The sequence below is a fragment of the Salmo salar genome, chromosome 21 (assembly GCF_965601325.2).
Source record: "Salmo salar chromosome 21, fSalSal1, whole genome shotgun sequence".
NCBI classification, from domain to species: domain Eukaryota; kingdom Metazoa; phylum Chordata; class Actinopteri; order Salmoniformes; family Salmonidae; genus Salmo; species Salmo salar.
Genome location: NC_138311.1, coordinates 8602830 through 8629841, shown reverse-complemented (window position 1 = coordinate 8629841; position 27012 = coordinate 8602830). Strand labels below are relative to the sequence as shown.

Genomic DNA, 27012 nt, shown 5'->3' with positions numbered 1-27012 from the left:
ATTGGCACTCAAACTGACATTACAGATTCATTCATTCATGCAGACAGACAGTGCAGTTAGAGAAGTCACATGAACGCACACAGTGGCAACCTCTGGCTCACTTGTCTCTAGCAATTTAGGGCAAGACCTGTTACCAGGACAACCACACCCCTCCCTCTGGCTTTGGGGGAGGTTTTTAAAAACCTACCACTGAGTAGAGAGAGAGAGAGAGAGAGAGAGAGGAGTAGATAAGTGGGTGTGATAAAACTGCACAATATGATACTGAGAGAGAAAGAGAGAAAGTGAGAGAGAGAGAAAAAAGGGAGGAGAAAAGTGGGAGTGTACATACAACTCTTGCTCTACTACACAGTGTAAAAAAGGGGATGGGACATCAAAACAATCAAGAGAAGAGAATCTCTGTTACCTTCTCATTCCTCCTCTGGAGCTAGAATCTCTGTTACCTTCTCATTCCTCCTCTGGAGCTACTGAAAACAGCAACAACAACAACCACCAACTGACTGAGACTTTTCACATCTCAAAACTAGACAATCCACATTCTCCCTCTTCAAAACAGGACATTTAACCCCCTCCACCCTGTGGCCATGGGAGAAGACTCATTGCACACCGAGCGCCTCAGCAATAGCAGCAGCATTTTGGTCAACCCCCAGCAGTACCATGCACAGCAAGACAACATGGACCTCCTGGTGCCCAGCTTCAGCCCCAGCTCGGCTCCCTCCTCCCACACTGACACCCTCTCCAGGCTGGGCTTGAAAACCCCCGGGAGCCCCGGAAGTCCCACCAGTCCCATGGCCAGGGATCAGGTGAGTGCCATCACAGTGGTGGCTCTACTTGACAAGCTGGTCAACATGCTGGAGGCGGTGCAGGAGAACCAGCTGCGCATGGAGCAGCGCCAGGCTGACCTGGAGGGCGCCGTGCAGGGGGTCCAAGGCGACGTGACTCGCCTGTCCAAGAACCACACCAGCACGTCCAACAGCATGAGCAAGCTGCTGGAGCGCTCGCACAAGGTCAACACCCACATGAAGGAGGTGCGGGAGCGTCTGGACAAGCAGGCGTCGCAGGTGAAGCGGCTGGAGGCCAACCATGGACACCTGCTCAAGAGGAACCATTTCAAAGTGCTCATTTTCCAGGTAGGGATAGAGGGGTGGATGGATGGATGTGGTTTAGTGTAAGGGGAAAAGGGAAAAGGGGTGAGGAAGAGAGAATATTGAGAGAATTAAAGAAATGTAAGAAGTGTGTTTGGGGGTTGTGAGAGAAGGAGAGGGACCAATGTTAAACGTGTTAAAAGTTTTTGTTTGTGGCACCTCCCGAGTGGCGCAGTGGCTCTGCATCGCAGTGTGCCACTAGAGATTCTGGGTTCGAGTCCAGGCTCTGTTGCAGCCGGCCGCGACCGGGAGACCCATTGGGCGGCGCACAATTGGTCCAGCGTCATCCAGGTTAGGGGAGGGTTTGGCCAGCAGGGATGTCCTTGTCCCATCGCACACTAGCTACTCCTGTGGCGGGCCGGGCACCGGGCACAGTGCACACTGACACTGACACGGTCGCCAGATGCACAGTGTTTCCTCTGACACATTGGTGCGGCTGGCTTCTGGGTTAAGTGGGCATTGTGTCAAGAAGCAGTGCGGCTTGGTTGGGTTGGGTTGGGTTGGGTTGTGTTTCGGAGGACTCATGGCTCTCGACCTTCGCCTCTCCTTAGTCTGTACGGGAGTTGCAGCGATGAGACAAGACTGTAACTACCAATTGGATACCACAAAATTGGGGAGAAAATTGGGTATAAAAGTGTTTGTGTGCATATGTGTCTAGTGTGTGAGAGCGAGAAACAATGTTAAAAAGGTTTGGGAGAATGTTGAAAGTAGTGTGTGTGTGTGTGTGTGTGTGTGTGTGTGTGTGTGTGTGTGTGTGTGTGTGTGTGTGTGTGTGTGTGTGTGTGTGTGTGTGTCAAACTGATTGTGGACGTTGGGAGCTAATGCAAGGGTGTTTTTGAGTGCAGTCTACACTGTAATGTTTGTGTTGTGTGTAAATGACAGGCTTTGCAGCTGTGTTTGAGAGAGAGACATGGTGTGAACATGTAACTACAGAGAGAGAGAGTGTGTGTGTGTGTGTGTGTGTGTGTGTGTGTGTGTGTGTGTGTGTGTGTGTGTGTGTGTGTGTGTGTGTGTGTGTGTGTGTGTGTGTGTGTGTGTGTGTGTGTCAAACTGATTGTGGACGTTGGGAGCTAATGTAAGGGTGTTTATGAGTGCAGTCTACACTGTAATGTTTGTGTTGTGTGTAAATGACAGGCTTTGCAGCTGTGTGTGAGAGAGAGACATGGTGTGAACATGTAACTACAGAGAGAGAGAGTGTGTGTGTGTGTGTGTGTGTGTGTGTGTGTGTGTGTGTGTGTGTGTGTGTGTGTGTGTGTGTGTGTGTGTGTGTGTGTGTGTGTGTGTGTGTGTGCGTGCAAGCTGTGTGAGGATGGTTGTGTGTGTCTGGGAACACTGCGGAGAGGATAATAAAGAAAAGCGTAGATCACTACTCGCACTTAAACTAGATCTGTTTTCAAGACCAAATGGCCATTATGTATAATGACCTACAATCAATGGTGGAAAAAGTGCCCAATTGTCATACTTAAGTAAAAGTAAAGATACCTTAATAGAAAATGACTCAAGTAAAAGTGAAAGTCACCCAGTAAAACACTACTTGAGTAAAAGTCTAAAAGAATTTGGTTTTAAATATACTTAAGTATCAAAAGTAAATGTTATTGCTAAAATATCCTTAAGTATCAGAAGTAAAAGTATAAATAAGTTCACCAGACGGCACAATTTTCTTGTTTTTAACATTTACGGATAGCCAGGGGCACACTCCAACACTTATACATAATTTACAAACGAAGCATTTGTGTGTAGTGAGTCCGCCAGATCAGAGGCAGTAGGGATGACCAGGGATGTTCATTGGGTGAATCGGACCATTTTCCTGTCCTGCTAAGCATTCAAAATGTAACGAGTACGTTTGCGTGTTAGGGAAAATGTATGGAGTAAAAAGTACATTAGTTTATTCAGGAATGTAGTGAAGTAAAAGTAAAAGTTGTCAAAAATATAAGTAGTAAAGTAAAGTACAGATACCCCAAAAATCAAAGTAAGTAGAACTTTAAAGTATTTTTTACTTAAAGTACCTTACACCAATCTAGTTAAATTAGATCTATGCATTAAGAGTGAATGCATCTTGCTTTTCCTCCTCTCGGATTACTGAAGTGATTTACAATATATAAATAATAATATAATGTAAAAAAGTATAATATACCACTTGGCAGACACTTACAGTACAATTACTGAATCCACATTTAATAATTGACTTTGATCCCTGCGGGAATTCAACCTGCAACCTAAGCAATATTAGTGTCATGCTCTTACCAACTGAGCCAACACATAAAAGGTGTGATCAGAGGATTTTAATAGTATTTGAATAGTGTTTCCCAACCTTACTCTTTGGTCAGTCCTAGCTCACATTATACTAAATATACGGAATTATTGAGTGGCCAGTATATTCTTGAATGATTTGAAAGGGCTTGATACTGTATGTGTTCAGTCAGGAAAAAAGGCAAGTCATATTGACACAGGCTAAGCCCTGAGAGCTCATAGTCACTGATCTTATCTGGTTTCCCAGGTGCTACTGCTCTTGTTCAATAGCAACAGGTGCAAATACTGCACATTGTCTCCAACTGCATGACTCTAGTCTGGTGGTTGTGCATTGGAGTTGGTTATCCACAGGTAATCCCTATAGTTGTTGCCTACGTGCAATTGCTTAACTGTTTTGAGTCCTTATAGTGTTATGGTCTAAAATGGTGTGACATAATGATGATGGGGTCATGGGGAATACTGATGGGTAATAATGATAGCATTATCAATACTGTATGACCAGCAACATACAGTAAGAGTAAAAAAACAAACATCAGAGGATGCCATTCTGTTACACAGTGCTACAAAGAACACGCTATGAGTCACAAAAAACTCACTGATAAGGCATTTAGATTCTCACTCCGCACCCCTGAGCTCTCTTTTGTCTTTTATTTTCTCCTGGCCTAGAAAATATCTCTCCACTGATTGGCGTATTTGTCCACGCATTGATTGAGAACACACGGTGCTCTGTACGTGCCACACAAGTTGGAAATGCCGCCGTGCTGCTCCCAAGGGCGCTCGGTAAATACGGCACTGCCATGGACAGGCTGACAGATCCGTGCCCCTCGGGTGCTCCTCTCCCTTTAACGAGCCCTAACGAGGCCGGAGGAAAATGTAGTGCTTAGTGTAGTTCGTAGATTGGCCCGTTGTTTGTGTTTGTGCTCCAGTGCTTTTCATGTCTCCCTGACCTCCCCTCTTTCATGGGGAGACACATATTCTCCCCTTCCCAGCCACAAAACAGAGAGTGCAATGCCATGTGGTAGCTTCTGTTTGTGACAAAGTTGGTTCTTGATACCAAGGGGAGGGGAAAAGTCTTGGATTAGCGAGAGGGTAAACGTTAATTTACATTAAAATGGGAAAGAGGTATAGTAATACAACTGTGGAATGTGACACATTTTGCTGTGCAGTTCCATGGATGTGTGTTTGTGCATGAGTGTGCACATGCATGCATAAGTGCATGTGCACGTGTGCAGGCATCTGTTTGTGTGTGTGTGCGTGTGCGTGTGTGTGTGTGTGTGCACGTGTGTGCATGTATGCAGTTTTCAAGATGAGTAGTGGGATTGGAGGGGTAGGATGGGAAAGGAAGTGATGACCTTTTATCACACACAATCAAAACACATTCAAATCCAACAGCATTGAATGAAAACACACTTCACAACCAAATAAAACATGCTGCATCAAGAAAACGAAACAGCCTTATCGAAAGACGTTCTTTAATACATTCAACCCGAGGAACTTTGGATAACAATGTATTCGTGCTGGAGAGTGTAAACAGATCGTAAGTTGAGTGACCTTGGTCTTGCCCATTGTATTTGTCATCATCATTTTTAACAAACACACTTGAATTAAGAATGAAACATTTTGGCATCATATAAATAGTTTTCTGAATTAAATTGAAGATTTCAGTAGTCAGCTTTGATTCATTAAGACTTTACTGCCATTGTCACAGAACTCTTGACCAAAGGTCTCTAGGCTTGTCAGCATCGGTGGCAGTGAGTAAGCACTGGTATTAGGTTTATTTACCCAAGTTCCTTATGCAGGATAAGGTAGAGCCAGTCCTGCTTTAGCTGCCTCACACAGTTTTTTCTGATTTAACCCTTGATTCAACGAATCATTCTTTGAATACTTAAAAATGCATCCTTCCCTCCTTGTTTCCTTGAAATATGCACACATCTATAAGGGATTGGATAGTTGAAAGTAAGGTTACCACCCCTTTACTTTACCACCCCATTATCAATCCAACCAATTCAGATATATGATTACTTCAATGAAGGTAGAAAGGAAGGAGACATTTGTAAAGTATTCCAACAAGGCCTATTATTTGAACTCAGGAAAAGCCTAACTAGACATAAATATGATTAACTAACTTCAGGCCTTGCCAGTCAGTTACTGTGCTTATTACGCTCTCATATCATTCTATTCAACAACGTTGATGTAGTGTAGCTGTTAGTACATGTGTCAGTTAAGGGATGCATAGTCAACTCTATAGTGTCTATGTTATAGAACAGATCTATTTCCACAGGTCCTAGCAGGAGAACAAGACTGGCTTGAGGGTGTGTGTGTGTGTGTGTGTGTGTGTGTGTGTGTGTGTGTGTGTGTGTGTGTGTGTGTGTGTGTGTGTGTGTGTGTGTGTGTGTGTGTGTGTGTGTGTGTGTGTGTGTGTGTGTGTGTGTGTTTGTGTGTGTGTGTGTGTGTGTGTGTGTGTGTGTGTGCGCGTCTACGTCTCTCAGGTGTTATGTTCCAGTAGGCAAGGCTCACTTAACCTAGCTCAAGGCATGGTAATACCACTGAAGCTCACACTCACGTACAAATATCCTCTCCTTGTTTTTACCTCTCTTTCAAACAACAAAGCCTTCCGTTTCGTTATCCCCGATGTCCATGGATGAGTTTGGTTCAGTGACACCTATCGCAACATGGAAGAGGGCCTTGAATCCCAATACTCATCTGGGTCATGTTCATTAGGCACCAAATGGAATAAATCAGACTGGAACAAGGAGGGACTAACTGTAACAAGTTTTCCATTGAAAATATATAAAAAACACAACCCTGTTTCTGTCCCACAGCCTAATATGGCTCTCTGTCTGTGGAGACAGAGAAAGGTAGTCCTACAGACTCAAGTGAACAAGCCTGTTTGTTTATCCTGTGGTTCCTCTCTTTGTTATCGGTCTCATTTTCCCTTTGAAGTTCATTCCTATTTTAATCTCCCTATTTTTGAACAGACTACGGAGAGAGAGAAGTGTATAAAAGCTGGGGAAGGATAGACAGAGCTAGAAGTAGAAAGAGAGAAAATGACAACAGAGAGAGGGGAACAGAGTGAAGTAGCTGAAAAGAAAAATCGAGGGATAGAGAAGGGAAAGGAGGAAAGGACATATGTGAAGTCAATTAGACAAAATGATAACACTAGGAAATGAGCCCAAACTATTGTATTATTCAATAAAAACATGTTTATTTTGGACCAGGTTAAGTCCATTTGTATGCTGTGAGGGCTAGAATTCAACAGTTTAGTGAACACACAACTGTATCCAGATATATATATATATTTTTGTATTTCTTAATTTTAATTAGCAAATTTAGTCCTCAAAGGCCCATAACTCCAAGGAGTGTGTGTGTGTGTGTCATGACTCATGCACACAAACACACACACACAGACACACACAGACACAAAGCGCTTTGGTTATGTTCCACACGCAGGAGGTGATTTATCTGAAATGATTACAGAATCTAATTGGAGGAGAAGAGGTGACTGAGGGAAACCAGCGGGGATCGAACCAAGCCAAAGAGGCTAATTGTCTCACAGAGCTACTGTAGGAAAGAGAAAACAATAGTTATCCTTCAGTGGCCTCAATCCAGATGGGATTCATGTCATCTTGCTTCTCTTTGTTCCTTTTTGACATTTGAACCATGGCTCAGGCAGCCATTCATCCACAGTCACAGGACAACGTCTAAAGGTCCAAAAGAGAGGCTGAGGTAAGAGAAAACAATAGCCCACTTTTAATGGGTTTTATTTCAACAAACTAGGGCTTGAGAATTTCATTCTAAATCTGTGTTGATTTGACCTTTGACCTCAAATAGAAGTTTCCAAGTAAACACTGGAACAATCAAGCATAGCCCCGGGAAATTGGGGTGCTGAGGCCTCAATATATACTGCTCAAAAAAATTAAGGGAACACTAAAATAACACATCCTAGATCTGAATGAATGAAATAATCTTGTTAAATACTTTTTTTCTTTACATAGTTGAATGTGCTAACAACAAAATCACACAAAAATAATCAATGGAAATCCAATTTATCAACCCATGGAGGTCTGGATTTGGAGTCACACTCAAAATTAAAGTGGAAAACCACACTACAGGCTGATCCAACTTTGATGTAATGTCCTTAAAACAAGTCAAAATGAGGCTCAGTAGTGTGTGTGGCCTCCACGTGCATGTATGACCTCCCTACAACACCTGGGCATGCTCCTGATGAGGTGGCGGATGGTCTCCTGAGGGATCTCCTCCCAGACCTGGACTAAAGCATCCGCCAACTCCTGGACAGTCTGTGGTGCAACGTGGCGTTGGTGGATGGAGCGAGACATGATGTCCCAGATGTGCTCAATTGGATTCAGGTCTGGGGAACGGGCGGGCCAGTCCATAGCATCAATGCCTTCCTCTTGCAGGAACTGCTGACACACTCCAGCCACATGAGGTCTAGCATTGTCTTGCATTAGGAGGAACCCAGGGCCAACCGCACCAGCATATGGTCTCACAAGGGGTCTGAGGATCTCATCTCGGTACCTAATGGCAGTCAGGCTACCTCTGGCGAGCACATGGAGGGCTGTGCAGCCCCCCAAAGAAATGCCACCCCACACCATGACTGACCCACCGCCAAACCGGTCATGCTGGAGGATGTTGCAGGCAGCAGAACGTTCTCCACGGCGTCTCCAGACTCTGTCACGTCTGTCACATGTGCTCAGTGTGAACCTGCTTTCATCTGTGAAGAGCACAGGGCGCCAGTGGCGAATTTGTCAATCTTGGTGTTCTCTGGCAAATGCCAAACGTCCTGCACGGTGTTGGGCTGTAAGCACAACCCCCACCTGTGGACGTCGGGCCCTCATACCACCCACATGGAGTCTGTTTCTGACCGTTTGAGCAGGCACATGCACATTTGTGGCCTGCTGGAGGTCATTTTGCAGGGCTCTGGCAGTGCTCCTCCTTGCACAAAGGCGGAGGTAGCGGTCCTGCTGCTGGGTTGTTGCCCTCCTACGGCCTCCTCCACGTTTCCTGATGTACTGGCCTGTCTCCTGGTAGCGCCTCCATGCTCTGGACACTACGTTGACAGACACAGCAAACCTTCTTGCCACAGCTCGCATTGATGTGCCATCCTGGATGAGCTGCACTACCTGAGCCACTTGTGTGGGTTGTAGACTCCGTCTCATGCTACCACTAGAGTGAAAGCACCGCCAGCATTCAAAAGTGATCAAAACATCAGCCAGGAAGCATAGGAACTGAGAAGTGGTCTGTGTTCCCCACCTGCAGAACCACTCCTTTATTGGGGGTGTCTTGCTAATTGCCTATAATTTCCACCGGTTGTCTCTTCCATTTGCACAACAGCATGTGAAATTTATTGTCAATCAGTGTTGCTTCCTAAGTGGACAGTTTGATTTCACAGAAGTGTGATTGACTTGGAGTTACATTGTGTTCTTTAAGTGTTCCCTTTATTTTTTTGAGCAGTATATATATATATATATATAAAATTACAAATATTTTTTCCCACCAAATGAGTGCATTAGGCCTTTATGACTCCTGTATGAGAGTAGAAAAATACTTGTCAGCAGAGCGGAGACAAATACCCCAGTGCTGGTCGGATGCTGGTCAAGCAGCAGGGTCTAGCGTTCTGCAGGCCGACCAGCATGTTCTATGCTGATTAATCAATGCGCATGCAAAAACACAGATATTGAAACAAACAATTTAAAACATCTAACTGCAATATGTGACTCACCACCTGGATTCAGTCTTATGTAGCAACATTTGAAATTGTGTTTTTAACATTGGATAAAAGTAGAGATTCAGAGCAACACAATAATATATCATACACTGCATTTGAGGAACAACGGGAAAGTTGATCAACTTGTAAACTCACTTTTGAGAAAATCGCCTTTGAATGTTTTGGTATCTAGTGAAGAACTTTTCTTTGTCTACACCTATTCAGCATCGTTCACACCCTTTAGCACCACCCATCTCATTTCACTCTTGCTCTGGCCAATGATTTGTTTACCTCTGGGTAACATGAAAACAGCTTAACCAGCTCTGCTGGCAACAATTTCATTACGCTTTTTTGCATACGTTTACTGACACCAACCATATTCAACGGGTGTTGTACACACGTCACATAACATTAGCTAACGAGCCAGCCAGCTAACATTAGCTAGTTAAACAACAATGAACAGTGCCAACAATGCCACAGTGCTGGAAAATAACCAACCAGGTTCAATGTTAGCTAGCTAACATTAGGCTCTAACTAGAAAAGCAAAAGGCTCTGGAAAACGAATAATAACATCAGCTAGATAGCCAGCCAGCTAACGTTAGCTAACTTGCTAACAGTACACTTTAGCTTAAGAGATATAGCTAGCTAGCTAGGTAAACAATGAACCTAACTAGGTAAACAACATTTAAGATCACACACGTCACAAAACGTTAGCTAATGAGCCAGCCAGCAAACGTTAGCTAGTTAATCAACAATGAACAAAGTGCCAACAATGCCACAGTGCTGGGAGCTATCCAACCAGGTTCAATGTTAGCTCGCTAACATTAAGCTCTAACTAGAAAAACAAACGGCTCTGGGAAATAAATAATAACATCAGCTAGGGAGCCAGCCAGCTAACATTAGCTAGCTAGTTTATATGGCAGACCAATCTGAACTCCTCTCTCTGCATTTCCAGCTCACTCATTATCTCAGCCAATCATGGCTAGGTTGCTGACTTTTTCTGTGGCTTAACCAACAAGGCTCATAATTGAACAATTGTATATGTATTTACGGATGGCATACAAGTTTGTTAATAAGGCACATGAAAGTTCACATGTTCGAGAAGGCATTTCTGCCAAAAAACACATTTTGATAAAAATAAATAATAAATTACATTCAAACAGCTCTCCTGTGTGTCACGTCCTGACTAGTATAGGGGTTATTTGTTATTGTAGTTTGGTCAGGACGTGGCAGGGGTGTTTGTTTTACGTGGTTAGAGAGGGTATTTGATTTATTAGTCCGGGGTTTGTTAGTCATTGTTCTATGTTAGTATATTTCTATGTTCTATTTAGTTAATTGGGGTTGGACCTTCAATTGGAGGCAGCTGGTTATTGTTTCCTCTGATTGAGGGTCCTATAATTAGGAGTTTGTGTTTCATGGGATTTTGTGGGAGATTGTTCTTGTTTAGCTGTTTGCCTGACGAGACTGTCAAGTTCGTTTTGTTTTGTATACGTTTATGTGTTTTCCTTCTTCACCTAATAAAAAAGAAGATGAGTGTACATTTTCCCGCTGCGTCTTGGTCTCTACCCTAAGACACCCGTGACACTGTGAAGTTGTGACTTGCGACATACGCCTAGTTTCCTGAATCGGGTCACATATAGTCAAACGATGTATAGAATCAATCTTTAGGATGTTTTTATCATAAATCTTCAATAATATTCCAACCGGACAATTCCTTTGTCTTTAGAAATGAAAAGGAACGGAGCTCGTGTTCACGGCCGTGCGCGTGACTAAACTAAAGGCTTTCAGCCTGACCACTGGTTCAAACAGCTCTTATTCGCTCCCTTTTCACAATAGTAGCCTGAAACGTTCTAAACAGTTCTAAAGATTGTTGACATCTAGTGGAAGCCTTGGGAAGTGCAATATGACCCCATTTACACTGTATATTGGATAGGCAATCACTTAAAAAACTACAAACCTCAGATTTCCCACTTCCTGGTTGGATTTTTCTCAGGTTTTCGCCTGCCATATGGGTTCTGTTATACTCACAGACATCATTCGAACAGTTTTAGAAACTGCAGAGTGTTGTCTATCCAAATCTACTAATTATATGCATATTCTAGCTTCCGGGCCTGAGTAACAGGCAGTTTACTCTGGGCACGCTTTTCATCCAAACTTCCTAATGCTGCCCCCTATCCCTAAAGAGTTAAGGGCTTGTAAGTAAGCATTTCACTGTAAGGTCTACACGTGTTGTATTCGGTGCATGTGACAAATACAATTTGGTTTCATTTGGAAAACACCTTAATCGGCATTCCAACAGTGTATTTGATCTGCGCATGTGTTAGCACCAGACAAGTGAGCCTCCCTCTTTTTCGCAATTGAAGTGAGTTCGGAACAACTGAATGTAAGTGTCTTCTAAGTAGTTTTCACATACAAACTTTGTATGTCCGAACTCAGAATCAAATTTGCTTCCCAAAAAAATAACATGTTCGCTGTCGTAGAACAATTATTTTGTTTGATGATTTTCTGCATTTATCAGAGTGCCATCAGGTAGCCTGATTTCAGATGTGTCCATGTAAACAGGATTTGTCACAGTTTCTGTGTTATTTGATTGTTGTTTCCTTAGGTTACCGCTGGTGGGAACCCTTGCCCTGTTTTCTAGTTTCCAGGTTACCCTCATTATTACTTATTGGATTCACCTGTGTTTAATTACCTCCTCTGTTCACCTGGTTGCCTTGTTATTTAGGTTCCTCAGTTGGCCTGGATCTTTGCTTAGGTCTTATTAATGTGCTTTTGTCTTGTTTCTGTTAAGACTAAGTAAAAGTTCTGTATTGACCCTTACCTCTGCTTGCTGTGTTTGAGTTTGTACTAGCATTATTGTTACAGGATTATTAGGGAAATCGTTCTTCTTACAAAGCATGTAAATGTTTTAATGAAACTATTATATTAATCTGACTATCCACAATAATCGCATTGTGTGTATATAACCGTATTCATTGTCTTACTTCAGTTAGCCACTAAATCCCTAGTTGGAAACCAACTTCTTTTTAAGCTGTGGGCTGGCATTTTGCATACTGAGGGAGTCTCCAAATAATTTGGTGAAGTACTGCAAGCTTGGTCCACATGGTCCAGCCCCTTAACAATTAGAGTTTCAGCCAATGAGCTTCATAACCTCGCCATTTGATTGACTATCAAGATGCACCTGAATCTTCATGGACCCGAGCCAGACCAGAACTAATGGAGTCAACGCATGGATTATGTAAACAATTGCCATTATTTTTAACATGTCAGCCGAAGAGGTAAGGTATACAGGCTATGTATAGTGTTTTTAATGAACACTGATTTACAAACTGATGTATTTTATAACATCACATTTTGTTAGTCAAGCTAGCTAACTATAGCCAGAACCATGTATTTTAGAAACACGAAATCATGAATAATGATGAGTGAGAAAGTTAGAGGCATAAATATCATAGCCCCCAAAAAATGCTAACCTCCCTTGTTATTGTAATGGTGAGAAGTTATGATATGTATCTAACATTCCTGATTAATTCAGGATTATCCATAATCATGGTAGCATCCACATGAATGTAGAAATGTTTAGAAACATTCTATTCTTATTTAGAATTATTTGATTTTCCAAGATGGCGTAGCAGCAAGACGTGTTTGCTTTTGTCCCGTTTTTGTCCTGTGGAAATATTCAGCTTTCATTTTTCTGTATACATTTCAATCTCTTTTTCCATGTTCGAATTAAATATGTTCCTGCAACCCGCCTCACCCAACGTGGTACGGATCTGCAATTCTTTTAGACCTTATAACTGGAACCTCCATCAGAATCTAGCCAGCTAATTAGCTACTAGCTATTTAGTCATTGTTAGCCACTGCTAGCAATCTTTAACTTTAGCACAGATACCAACCACTAGCCCGGATAATAGTCTGCACAGCGCGATATCAGCCCTGAGCATATTGGATTGCTTTTTATTTATTTCCCCCCCCCCCCCCCCCCCCACTATAAAACCGGATTCCTGCCGCAAGCTCTGGACCATTACACCGGATCATCGCAGCTAGCCAGCTGCTACCGAGTGGCTATCGCCCTTGTCCAGAAGCAAGCACCAGTTAGCCTCGAGCAAGACCCATTCCCCCGGCTAGCAAACGAAGTACACCAACTACAATACCACTCTTGCCAATTGGCCTGGACCCTTTGTCGACACGGAGCCCCGCCGATGCATCACGACTGATCTGCTGACGTATTTTGGCCGATGTGCTCTCAACCGGCCTCTGCGTCGTTGATGTCGGTGAGGACCCAGCTACTAGCCCCCGCTCGCCTAGTGTAGTGACGACTACCGAGTGGCTCCCTGTTTCGTCCATTGCTGCTTATTGGACCCTATGATCACTCGGCTACACAGCTGATGCCTACTGGACTGTTAATTAACATGGTACTATATTTTGTTTATCTGTCGGCCCCAGCCTTGAACTCAGGCCCTGTGTGTAGCTAACTGACCCTCTCTGCCCGTTCATCGCTTTTTACCCATTGTTGTTGTCTTAGCTGTTTACCCGTTGTCTTAGCCCTCCCAATCAACACCTGTGATTGCTTTGTGCCTCTCTCTAATGTCAATATGCCTTGTATACTGTTGTTTTGGATAGCTCTCATTGTTTTGCTCGCTCTACATGCCTCGGTTAACTCTCTTGCCCCACCCCCCCACACATGCGGATACCACACCTAGGTTAACTGGCGCTTCCAGAGATGCAGCCTCTCTCATCGTCACTCAATGCCTAGGTTTACCTCCACTGTACTCGCACCCTACAATGCCCTTGTCTGTGCATTATGCCCTGACTCTATCCTACCATGGCCAGAAGTCTGCTCCTCTTACTCTGTTCAAAATCATAAGACTTGCTTTTAAAAATGTGTATAAATCATTTTCATATGGTATATTAAAGTTGTTACAGCTTACTGCAGCCATAGCGTTATAGAAGTCTTGGTGTCTTCTGAACAAACCATGTTGACATTTGTGCAAATGTATGTATTGTTCAAAAAGTACACTTTTTTTTACATTTTTATAAAGTTCCAAGAAAACAACATTGTGTGAATATTATTTACATTTATACACATTTTACATAATGATCTTCTTGCCCAGGTATCGCCAAGGCCACAGGAAAGTCATGATTGCTAATGTCCATCTACTGGGGATAAAGAGCATATACAACATTTCTTTAGCATATAGAAAAGGGTTATATGTCAACAACAAAAAATGCAGAGCCTTTCAAACCACTATGACATTACAAGTGGGAATTTGCACACAGTGAGTCATGAATATAAAGCTGTGTACCGGATTTACCAACATGTAAACATGTAGAGGGGCTGGGCATCCTGAAGATGCACAACACTACAATAAAATAAATCAAATCATGTAGATATTCTGGAATTATATTATGATTCCATTCTCATACCTAGTCCATTGCTCATGTGAATCCTACAGTAGATTTGGCTATAAGTGTGTTAGGGGATTTGACATTCATGTGATGAATAATAATTTTTATATTTTACTCCCCTTTTCAATTTTGATCTTGTCTCATCGCTGCAACTCCCCAACAAGCTCGGAAGAGGCGAAGGTCGAGTCATGAGTCCTCCGAAACATGACCTGCCAAACCACGCGCCTTAAGACGCGCATGCTTAATTCGGAAGCCAGCTGCACCAATGTGTTGGAGGAAACACCATTCAACTGATGACCGAAGTCAGTCTGCAGGCGCCCGGTGTGCCACGAGTTGTTGCAGCGTGATGAGCCAAGTAAAGCCAACCCCTCCCCTAACCCGGATGATGCTGGGCCAATTGTGCACCGCCCTATGGGACTCCCGTCTGTAGTGACGCCTCTAGCACAGCGACGCAGTGCCTTAGACCGCTGCGCCACTCGGGAGGCCCTAAAGAATTCGTCTCTATCCCACCCCGGCTTCCTGACAGATCACAACACTGTCAGTTCCTACTGCTTGTTCAAGGCATGCCCTTTGAGCATGAAGCACACATTTACAATGGCGTTTACACACACATTAGCCTTTTATGTTATCAAACTGGTTCCTTGACATTTTTCAAACAAAGTTGACCTTTTCACAAGAACCAATCCGATTTGTTTTGCACAGAACAATTTCGATAAGGTTAATGCTCCTGGAAAGCCTGAGAATCCTGTCAATGTTAATTGACCTAATCAATATTAAATACACTTTAGTGGATGTGAGAAGCATTGCCTCAAAGCAGAGTCTTCTAACATCAATCACATGGTTTGCCATGTCAATGGAGGCTTTGATAACATGAGTCTATCCATATGACGTACAGATTAGGGAATCTGAGCAGCATTGCCTCAAACTGACTCCTCTAAATTAAAAGTGCTGTTCTATTGTATACCGCGTGGATTGATTGATTCATTTGACAATTTTTTTTAAACATACATAAGAGCATTTCAGCCAAAGAGGCCTCCTCATACAATTTAAAATTTACATTTTACATTTACATTTACATTTACATTTTAGTCATTTAGCAGACGCTCTTATCCAGAGCGACTTACAAATTGGTGCATTCACCTATAATATCCAGTGGAACAACCACTTTACAATAGTGCATCTAAATCTTTTAAGGGTGGGGTTAGAAGGATTACTTTATCCTATCCCAGGTATTCCTTGAAGAGGTGGGGTTTCAGGTGTATCAAAATATCATCAAGGATACCACAATAAAGCTTGGAAGCTTTGCTATTGACTGTGTAATTGACTGTGAATGGAGGCTTTGACAAGATTGGTCTATCCATAGGACGCACAAATTAGTGAAACTGTGAATCCGTGCAGCAGGCCTTTAAATGAAAAGCTTTCTTAGTCTTGATGATGAACTCAAGAGAACAGAACACTGATGACAGATTTACCTCCACCGTCACTGGAAGCTGCACATGCTTGGCATCCGCCTGATTCCACCTGAGCTGTGAATCATGCAGTGCGTGGCTTAGATAAGGTCCTGGGTATCTGGTATCTGCAGGTTAATAAAACAATCAGGAGTATCTATGGTATTTCATTTGGCTTCTCACGGTGGAGTAGAGTTCCAAATATTTAGTTAGGGCCGGTAATGTATAATTATTTTGTTTATTGGTTTGCTATGATTGATTGATTTGCTATGATTGATTATTGGTTGCTTTGTTATGAGGTATGTCTGATACGATGCACTGTTCAGGACCACATTGCAAATAAGTGTTACGTGATCATTTCATGTGTTATCTTCTGAGCACTAGACCTACACAATTTGTACAATCTTTTCCACCACAAAAGTAAATAAAATCAAAAGAGTTGTTCACACACCTTATATAGAGATCCAGGTGCATAGAATCTCAATGTTTGACAAAAAATAAACTCCAGCACACTGGCATTCGTGCATGCTCCACAATGTGTTTATTGGCTGTCAAAGCAATGTTTTGGTCAATAGACCTTAATTAGGCACCAAATGGATGTGAACGGACTGAAACAGGGAGTGAATACCTGGACTCATTTTGTTTTATCCTGTCGCCCAGCGTTTTAAAGTATTTTAAGTTGCATGCCCTAATGTACAACCCAGGTTTTTTCCCCCACAAAGTAACATGGCACATTAACATACTTGTGTTTTCTGTAACGTATTACGCTTAAAATACACATTATCCATGTGTCACAGTCACCAACTCAAAAAAAGAGAGGCCTTTAGTCTATCAAGAATAATTTGAATTTATGAAAAACGTGCTATTGGTTGACTGGTCTGACTTTTAATGGGTGACTGATTGGTGTTCTTTCCAGGGAGGGCATGCAATTGGTGGTGAGTGAGTGATGGACAGGGTGGGAGGGGCTCTTCCTGTCCTTCTGGTTGGTCCAGTCCCTAACTTTGCACTAATGACAGCCTATTGACACATGATATGGTCCTAAAAGCAATGTGTGGCATCCTTCCTCTAGTTTCCAGCATTCTTCCATGCTGTGTAATAGATTCCGGAGGGCACAAAAACTCCTAGTTTCACACACATGCACAAGCACACACAAATACACTTACTTTCCACTCCACTTTCCACTGACTTGAGATATATTACTCAAACTTTTGAGCAAATCCACTTTTGACATCAACGCATGATTTACATAGAAGTTCATGTTATACTGACATATCTTGAGCCCTGAGTGCATTTTTAAGGAGATAGTTTGTATGAAAAATACATGTTTGTATCAACATTAAGACAAGTTTCTTTTAATTTCATCTCCAGACATGTTTTGATTGATCTGATTTTGATTGGTTTGTTTGACCAGGGCGTAGTGTGTATTTGCACTGTTTTGTTGAGTGCAAGAATCCAAACTTTTTTCAGCAACAATAGAATACTATTTTAGTCTAACTGAATAGGGGCTTACTCTGTTTAAATATCCATGGTGTGTGAAGGAGTGCTGTGTGTGGGAGTGCGGGTGGCGAGAAGCCCATAAGGAAGGGTTTTAGTTTTTTCACAGTCAGTGGAGAGGCCCACACACGCTCGCACACACACACACAGTTCTGTAGATTGTGAACTATAGGGTGTTGTGGCTGGTACATGTAACTGGTACTGTTGAATAACTACTGCTCTGAAATTGCAAACCACCAACTGTCATTTGGGGATTTATTAAACACTTGAAACATGACATCCGTTTATGGCTGCCAAAGCATACAGCGGCAAATTATGTACTGTGAAGTTGATATTTATATTCCAGACTCTGACATTGCTCATTATGATATTTATTTATGTCTTTACATTTTTGGGGGATTTGTGTGTATTGTTTGGTATTACTGCACTTTTGGAGCTAGACTCATAAGCATTTCACTGTACCTGTGTACGCAACCAATAACATTTTATTTTATTTAATATTTGTGTGGATTATATTCGTGATTAGATTAAATGTCTTGAGTCAATAAGTATTCAACCCCTTTGTTATGGCAAGCCTAAATAAGTTAAGAAGTAAAAATGTGCACTCACTCTGTGTGCTATAATAGTGTTTACCATGATTTTGAATGACTACCTCATCTCTGTACCCCACACATACAATTATCTGTAAGGTCCCTCAGTCGAGCAGTGAATTTGAAAACAGATTCAACCACAAAGACCAGGGAGGTTATCCAATGCATCACAAAGAAGGGCACCTATTGGTAGATGGGTAAAAAAGCAGACATTGAATATCCCTTTGAGCATGGTAAAGTTATTAATTACACTTTGGATGATATCAACACACCAGTCATTACCAAAATGCATGTGTCCTTCAAAACTCAGTTGCCGGAGAGGAAGGAAACTGCTCAGGGATTTCACCAGACCAAAGGTGACTTTAAAACTGTTACAGAGTTTAATGGCTGTGATAGGAGAAAACTGACGATGGATCAACAACATTGTAGTTACTCCAATACTAACTAAATGACAGAGTGAAAAGAAGCCTGTACAAAATACAAATATTCCAAAACATGTATCCTGTTTGCAATAAGGCACTAAAGTAAACCTGAAAAAAATAAATGGCAAAGAATTTAACATTATGTCCTGAATACAAAGTGTTATGTTTGGGGCAAATCCAGCACAACACTTTACTGAGTACCGCTCTTCATATTTTCAAGCATGGTGGTGTCTGCATAATGTTATGGGTATGCTTGTCTAAGGATAGTTTGGGGGGGATAAAAGGAAACTAACAGAGCAAAGCCTAATCCTAAAGGAAAACCAGTTTTATTCTGCTTTTCAACAGACACTGACAAATGCAGCTTTCAGCAAGACACTAACCTAAAACACAAGGCCAAATATACACTGACATTGATTGTTCCAGAGCATCCTAGTTACAGTTTTGACTTAAATCTATGGCAAGACTTTAAAATGGCTGTCTAGCAATGATCAACAACCAACTTGAGAGCTTGTAGACGTTAAAAGAATCATGTGCAAATATTGTACAATCCAGGTGTGAATATCTCTTAGAAACTTACCCAGAAAGAACCACAGTTGTAAACACTGATAAAGGTGATTTTTAACCTGTATTGTGAATACTTACAGTACCAGTCAAAAGTTTGGACACACCTACTTATTTAAGGGTTTCTTAGTTAAAAAAAAAACCCAGACAGATGTAGAATAATAGTGAAGACATCAAAACTATGAAATAACACGTATGGAAAATGTAGTAACCAAAAAGTGTTAAACAAATCAAAATACATTTTATATTTGAGATTCTTCAAAGGAGCCACCCTTTTCCTTGATGACAGCTTTGCACACTCTTAGCATTTTCTCAACCAGCTTCACCTGGAATGCTTTTCCAACAGTCTTAAAGGAGTTCCCACATATGCTGAGCACTTGTTGGATGCTTTTCCTTCACAATCACCCAACCTCAACCCAATTGAGATGGTTTGGGATGAGTTGGACCGCAGAGTGAAGGCCAGGTCATCTGATGCAGCACTCCATCACTCTCCTTCTTGGTCAAATAGCCCTTACACAGCCTTGAGGTGTGTTGGGTCATTGTCCTGTTGAAAAAGAAATGATTGTCCCACTAAGCGCAAACCAGATGGGATGGTGTATCGCTGCAGAATGCTGTGGTAGCCATGCTGGTAAAGTGTGCCTTGAATTCTAAATAAATCACTGAGTGTCACCAGCAAAGCAACCCCACACCATCACACCTCCTCCTCCATGATTCACGGTGGGAACCACACATGTGGAGATCATCCGTTCACCTAGTCTGTGTCTCACAAAGACACGCGGATTGGAACCAAAAATCTCAAATTAGGACATCAGACCAAAGGACAGATTTTCACTGGTCTAATGTCCATTGCTCGTGTTTCTTGGCCCAAGCAAGTCTCTTCTTATTGGTGTCCTTTAGTAGTGGGGTCTTTGCAGCAATTCGACCATGAAGGCCTGATTCACACAGTCTCCTCTGAACAGTTGATGTTGAGATGTGTCTGTTACTTGAACTCTGAACTTATCCTCTGCAGCAGAGGTAACTCTGGGTCTTCCATTACTGTGGCGGTCCTCATGAGAGCCAGCTTCATCATAACGCTTGATGGTTTTTGTGACTGCACTTGAAGAAATGTTCAAAGTTCTTGAATTTTTCCGCATTGACTGACCATGTCTTCAAATAATGATGGACTGTCATTTCTCTTTGTTTATTTGAGCTGTTCTTGCCATGATATGAACTTGGTCTTTTACCAAATAGGGCTATCTTCTGTATACCACCCTTACCTTGTCACAACACAACTGATTGACTCAAATGCATTTATAAGGAAATAAATTCCACATATTAAACTTTTAACAAGGCACACCTGTTGAAAACCTCTACAGGATTGGTGGGTCCCCCATGGGACAGGTTGTAAGCATGAGGTTGTAAGTAAAAAGAACATTTCCCAAGACAGACATATCTGATATTGGCAGAAAGCTTCAATTCTTGTTAATCTAACTGCACTGTCCAATTTACAGTAGCAATTATAGTGAAAGAATACCATGCTATTGTGTGATGAGAGTGCACAGTTATGATCTTGAAAATGTATTAATAAAACAATTAGGCACATTTAAGGGTGTATAGATAAACATTTTTACAGAAATACAATGGTTCATTGGATCAGTCTAAATGTTGCACATACACTGCTGCCATCTAGTGGCCACAATCAAAATTACGCCTAGGCTGGAATAATACATTATGGCCTTTCTCTTGCATTTCAAAGATGGTACAAAAAAAACACAAAACAAAGCGCATGTTATTTTCTTTGTATTATCTTTTTACATTTACATTTTTACGTTATTCTTTCCTACATTCATATAACATTTCCAAATTTAAAAAATGGGCAGAATACCTCATGAAGCTGGTTGAGAGAATGCCAAGAGTGTGCAAAGCTGTCATCAAGGCAAAGGGTGGCTACTTTGAAGAATCTCATATTTTGATTTGTATAACACTTTTTTGGTTACTACATGATTCCATATGGGTTATTTGGATGTCTTCACTATTATTCTACAATGTAGAAAAGTACAAATAAAGAAAAACCTTTTGACTGGTTCTTTGAAATAAGATATTTCTGTTATTAATTTGCAATAAATTTGCAAAGAGTTCTAAAACATATTTTCTCTTTTTCATTATGGGGTATTGTGTGTAGACAGGGAGAAATAATTTTTGAATTCAGACTCTAACAACAAAATATAGAATAAGTCAAGGGGTATGAATAGTTTCTGAAGGCACTGTCCTGTAGCAGTGCACATGCAGGGTTTGATTTAAGTTAAGATCTAACTAGACTAAGTTGTATCTGCTTCTGATATACAGTATATACATATGTACAGGTAACTGTCAAAATAAAGAAAAAACCTTGAGTAAATGAGGGATACAAAGTATATGGAATGCAGTTGCTTCCACACAGGTGTGGTTCCTGAGTTAATTAAGAAATTAATAAAATGCCCAGTTGTACCCATTATTTTGGCTACCATGGTTAGAAGAGAAAATATCTCAGTGACTTTGAAAGAGGGGTCTCAAAGGAACATAAGGGGTTTAATGTGTTTGAGTGTGAGTGTCTCAGTCACAAGATCTCAACACAATGAATACTTATGGGAGATTCGAGAGCGACGCCTGAGACAGCGTTTTCCACCACCATCAACAAAACACCAAATGATGGAATTTATCGTGGAAGACGGGTGTCGCATAACTAGATTTCCAGATACTTGCGGAATCTTTGCCAAGGCGCATTGAAGCTGTTCCGGTGGCTCGTGGTGGTCCAATGTCCTAATAACACACAATGTTCTGTTTCCTTTATTTTGGCAGTTATCGGTATGTTTAATGCTGATGCTTATATCTGATAACCATATACAATTATAGTGTGCATGGTTTTGTGTTCATCTGCTTGATTAATAAATTAATGACCTGAGGCTTGTTTCAAGTGAGCCCATAACTTCACATGACCACCTTCCTAATCCTAACACCGTCCTCTCCTCTCTGTTCTCCAGGAAGACAACGAGATCCCCTCAAGCATGTTCATCAAGGACTCCCCCAAGACCCGCCAGGCCAGCCAGCTTGAGGACGACGCCCCTGCGGCACCTGCCCCGGCCGTCACCGGCACAGATGCCAACCGCTCTCAGGAGGAGGGTCTCCATAACATCAGCCTGTACTCCTCCGACAATGACACCAGGGGTCTCCACGAGGACGACGAAGCCCTGGAGGGAGAGGAAGAGCTGGACCTAGAAGTGGACCTGCCCTCCTTTGAGAGATCCAGAGCCGACCGGCTGAAGCGCTCCAGCCTGAAGAAGGTGGACAGCCTGAAGAAGGCCTTCTCGCGCCAGAGCATCGAGAAGAAGATGACCAAGATCAGCACCAAGATCGTGCCGCCAGCGAGCCGTGAGAAGATCAAGAAAAGCTTTACACCAAACCACCCTAAGAGTCCCGCCGCCAAGAGCTCTTCTTTCAAGGTGTCGCCCATGACGTTCAATGTGAAGAAGTTGCGAGGCGAAGGGGAGGCCTCGACACAGCCCGGAGGCTCGCCTAGCGGGCAAGCCCACGTGGAGATCCCTCCCCTGGGTAGCATGGATGGGGATCTGCCCCTGGCTGAGATGTACTCCCAGGAAGGGCTGGGTGTGGAGGGGGGAGAGGAGCTAGCTAGTCCTTCTACCACTGAGAGCGTGCAGGCCGATTTGACCATCAACGGAGAAGCGGGGAGCCTTGAATGTGACCTGACCACCGATCATCCCCCGGGGCTTGCTCTCCAGGAGCATGATGATGATATAGGGGAGGAGGAAGAGGTAGAGGAGTAGGAAAGTCCAGTGGAGGTAAAGGCCCCCATATCTGCTGTGGAGCAAGCCTCAATCTCATCCCTCTCATCTTTTGCTCCTGCACATTCCCTGGCCATTTTATGTTAACATGCCAACACTGTAGTCATCCCTCCATCTTTCCAGCCTACCAATTTCTGAAAAATCTCAAGCTCCAGTGCTAATGATACGGAGCCCTTAAGCATCCCTGGCCCTCCAATGCCTCCAGCCCTGCATGTACGATTGATCCAGGAGATCCATGGACATATCCCAGATCCCAAGCTTCCATTTCAGAGATCCTGATTGATCAAGAGTGATCAAGATATCCTGCATCAGTTGCTCCTGCCTGGTGTGTATAGCTACCTACCCTTCTTTGGGGCTACCTTAGGAAAAGAACCAACAAGCCAAGGGACTATAACTCACCTTCCCAACTGGAACCTGGGCTTCTGAACAGCACATCTCCAGGATGTTGAGCCAACTCTCTCGCTCTGTGTATCTGTCTTTGCATGGGCCTCTCTGTCTGACGGATAGTCTCTTTGTTCTCCTGCCTCGTTTGAATGCCGGTAAATCTTTGGCAAAGAGGGTAAAGCCCACAGCTTGGGAAGGGTAGCCCATTGCCAGGTTGTCTGGGCATTGGTATGGGGTGGTAGCTATGTTTCTAAAGCAAGGTTGGTGTAAGGCTGAGGTTTGTGACATATGCATTTGACCCAGGTCTGGATGTAACCATACAACCTGAGTGCAGGGTTAAAATGGAGCCATAGCATTAAGGCAATTTCATGCCATCCCTACCTTAGTTCATTTATTTGCCATAATATATATAATCAGAGCTCTCTTGACAAAAACAGCTGGAAAAACACAGCTTGAAAGTGGTAAGTGGTTAAGGTTTTGGGGGAGGGTAAGTTGATATCTCTGTTTTAGGGTAAGGTCTACTGGGTACATCACTGAGACAGAAGATGACTTGGGACCTTAAGGCTTTACAAACTGGGATTTTCCTAAAACACCCTATATCAGGGCAATCATAATCTTACGTTTATGTATACATTTGATTGTAGGGAGTGAAATATCAGTAAGCGTAACGACTTATATAGACTCATGTTTGAGTACTGTCACCTGGCTTTCATAAATATACTGTAAAAATTGTAATGTTGGAGTTGATTACGTGTGCATTCGGTGCACCTAATATTAGCATAGCACTCACATGAACAATGTTGACACATTCCTATATGGTTGAAACACACATGCACACAAACACTTGCTTAACTAGCACATATTTACCGAGGCACCCACAAAGACAATCACACACACTTATACACGCACGGAATTCTTCAAATTTATACAGGCTGCCATCCTGGAGTGAGGAATTCCTGTTTTGGAAGCCCTGTTGAAAAAAAACAGCATATACCAGCATAGGCTGGTGACCAGCCTTCATTGTGTTTTGGACACTGGTCACCAGCATTCCAGCATATGGTGGCCACCCGCAAAACCCGCATCAAGTTACGTTATGGTGGCTTTGCAAAGTGATGTCTAATTCCTAATGGAATCCAGCCTGAACGGGGATATCCAACAATTGTAATGTTTATTCACCAACGATTTGCATTCAGAATGACTGCCCAGGGTTTTGCCCTCAACATCAAATCAAGCTTTATTTATACAGCACATTTCAGACATGGAATGCAACGCAATGTGCTTTACAGGAAAAAATAAATTGAAAATGATTAAAATACAGGTGAAATATTTACTACACAACAAACACAAGATAAAAAACTAAAGAATGGCACAAACTTAACCAATGGCTGTGCTGTGTAGGCCTATGGTGGCAGTTCAGGAGGAGAGTCAAAGGCTTTTTCTAAAAATGATTTTGATTAGGCCTAATCCAAAAATGCACTCTTGCGTGTGGACTATCCTGAAGCCTTTGTTCTGTTCAGTTCAGTTTGAGAAGGAGAGCGCAAAGATGACGAGGACCTGAGATCAACTTTGATTGCGTGCTACTTCTATAATTTATTTTATTAAAAACAATGTTACTCTTCCATTCTGAAAGTGTATTGATCAGAGTTATTGGCCTCAATATCAGCCAGATTTGAGTAACTTACATTGTGATGACTGAAACTTGAAACAGCAGCTGTGGTACAATCAACTGGAAATTGACTGCTCATGGTGCTGAAAGTGGGCAAATTTGAGTAGGCATAATTAATTAGACATTAACAACAAGAGGGCTTTGTGTTGGAGCCTATTTATTCATATTTAAGAAATAAGAGGTAGGCCTATCTGTTTGGCAGATTAAATTAGGCAATAGGCTGCTATATAGATATATTTGTCAGTCAATTCCATGTCAGTGAAGGGCTGTTAGGTTAAAACCAAGACTCAAATTGAGGGGGTATGAGGGTATGCTATAGCCCTACTTTTTATGAAAGAAAATGGCAAAAAGCACAAGCTTACCTCTTGTTAGTTTAAGATTTTAAAACTGATCCGATTATATAACGTGATATATTAGAGCGCTTTGGTTTCTTTGACATTCAGAGGCTGAGACACAACCTTCTATAGCCGAGGACCAAAAAAATATACTTTGCTTGGGAAGTAATCTAATTCTCTCACTATCAATTGATTAAGCAATTCACTTTCTGTACAACAAATGTTTAAACCCAGACAACTTTTAGGGAAACAGTTGTGACCATCTCTCGTTGGGTTAAGCCACGGGAAAGGGCTATTGTTTCTCAGACCTGCAAATACGATGATAGATTCATGCAATGCTTTTACTATAAAGGAGATCTTTCCACCCCTACTCTTGCCCATGGTGGTCTGTGAACCCACAACCTTCTGGCCAGCAGCCCTGTGCGCTATCAAAATTCCTGCATTGCCATGTAATGCTTACAGGAAGAAGAACACTTTCTAAAACTGTTTCTAGAAGGCTCTGGTCTATCCAAGATGTGAGGATAAATGGTATAGACATGTTCTCCACTATCCACTTTGTTTTAATTATTATTATTTGGGGTATAAGGGAGAGTCACTTTTTTTTCAAGCATTCAGGGAGGGTTTAATTTAAATGTAACTGATGAAGGTAGGACTGTCCATAATAATTTCAGAAAGATCCCATTTTCTCCACGTATCCCTTACTACAAAATAATGTTCACCACCTAAACTGGAACAGTTTCAGTAACGGGTGCAATAAGTTCAACTAAGATATTGGGTTAGTACGTATGTTATGTATCTTTGTGTAGCATAAGATAAATTAATTGATTAATTAAAACAAACTTTTCTAGAAAATCAAACTGCAATATAGCATGCTGGGAAATATGACAATGATGAGTGTAGTTTAGCAGACCAGCTTGTCCAGCTAGACCATGCTGGACCAGCATACACCCCAAAGAAGAAAAAAAAGTGTATTTGCCAGGGCTGAGGGTAATTTTATTTTTCATATTAAGGGTTCTTCACTGCTGTGATAGTTGTGCAGAACCATCCCGTTATTTCCCTCTCCACGGTGTTTTCCTTTTATGCCATGTAATGCTACACTGTTGCAAAGTTCCTTTAATTGCATGGTACACTATAGGCTACTGATTGCAGTGAAAGGAAGGTAAACAACAAGTTACTGATTTTTTACAGCTGAATGAAGGTGTTATTGCTGTAAAACAACAGCATTCTGCTGAATGCTAGTTACCTAAGACTATACCTCACTTGGGATTTGAACTCAAACTCTTTGTTGCTAATGACCTGAACTTCCTGCTACACCACCAGCTCTATGTGCATGACAGAGCTTGGCCACAGATGTAATGGCGAGAAAACAGTTCTGCACACTGCTAGAAGTTGCCCAGAATCAAGTCAATAATTTTATAATTATCTGACAACACCAATGTGAAAATATCAGTATTCAGGGACACTTGATGTAATGTGTGCATAAACGCTTTGGGGATTTGAACTTACAAGCCTTTAGGCGGAAATGTATTAATGTTTCAGCAGTGCCACCAGGTACATCTTTGTTACCAAGAACATGTGCATTCAGAAAGTATTCACCTCTTGACCTTTTCCCCCCATTTTGTACAGCCTGAATTTTAAACGGATTACATTGTGATTTATTTTGTTACTGGCCTAACACAATGCACCATAATGTCAAAGTGGAATTATGTTTTTCAAGATTTTTACAAATTAATTAAAAATTAAAAGCTGAAATGTTTTAAGTCAATAA

The 27012-nt window shown here is 42.0% G+C and overlaps 1 protein-coding gene across 1 annotated transcript; it reads left to right on the top strand.

Moving 5' to 3' along the window:
- Positions 1 to 293: 293 nt before the first annotated feature.
- On the top strand, positions 294 to 27012 carry cavin2a (caveolae associated protein 2a). Its single transcript, XM_014163910.3, has 2 exons — positions 294 to 1127; positions 22041 to 27012. Exons 1-2 carry the CDS (start codon positions 582 to 584, stop codon positions 22839 to 22841), a joined length of 1347 nt encoding a protein of 448 aa, XP_014019385.1. The 5' UTR covers positions 294 to 581; the 3' UTR covers positions 22842 to 27012.

Bases quoted from the DNA above. Each gene is read 5' to 3' on its own strand.
- cavin2a (XM_014163910.3), top strand. From the start codon at position 582: ATGGGAGAAGACTCATTGCACACCGAGCGCCTCAGCAATAGCAGCAGC. The intron at 1,128-22,040 runs GTAGGGATAGAG...TCTGTTCTCCAG, and splicing joins TCAAAGTGCTCATTTTCCAG to GAAGACAACGAGATCCCCTC.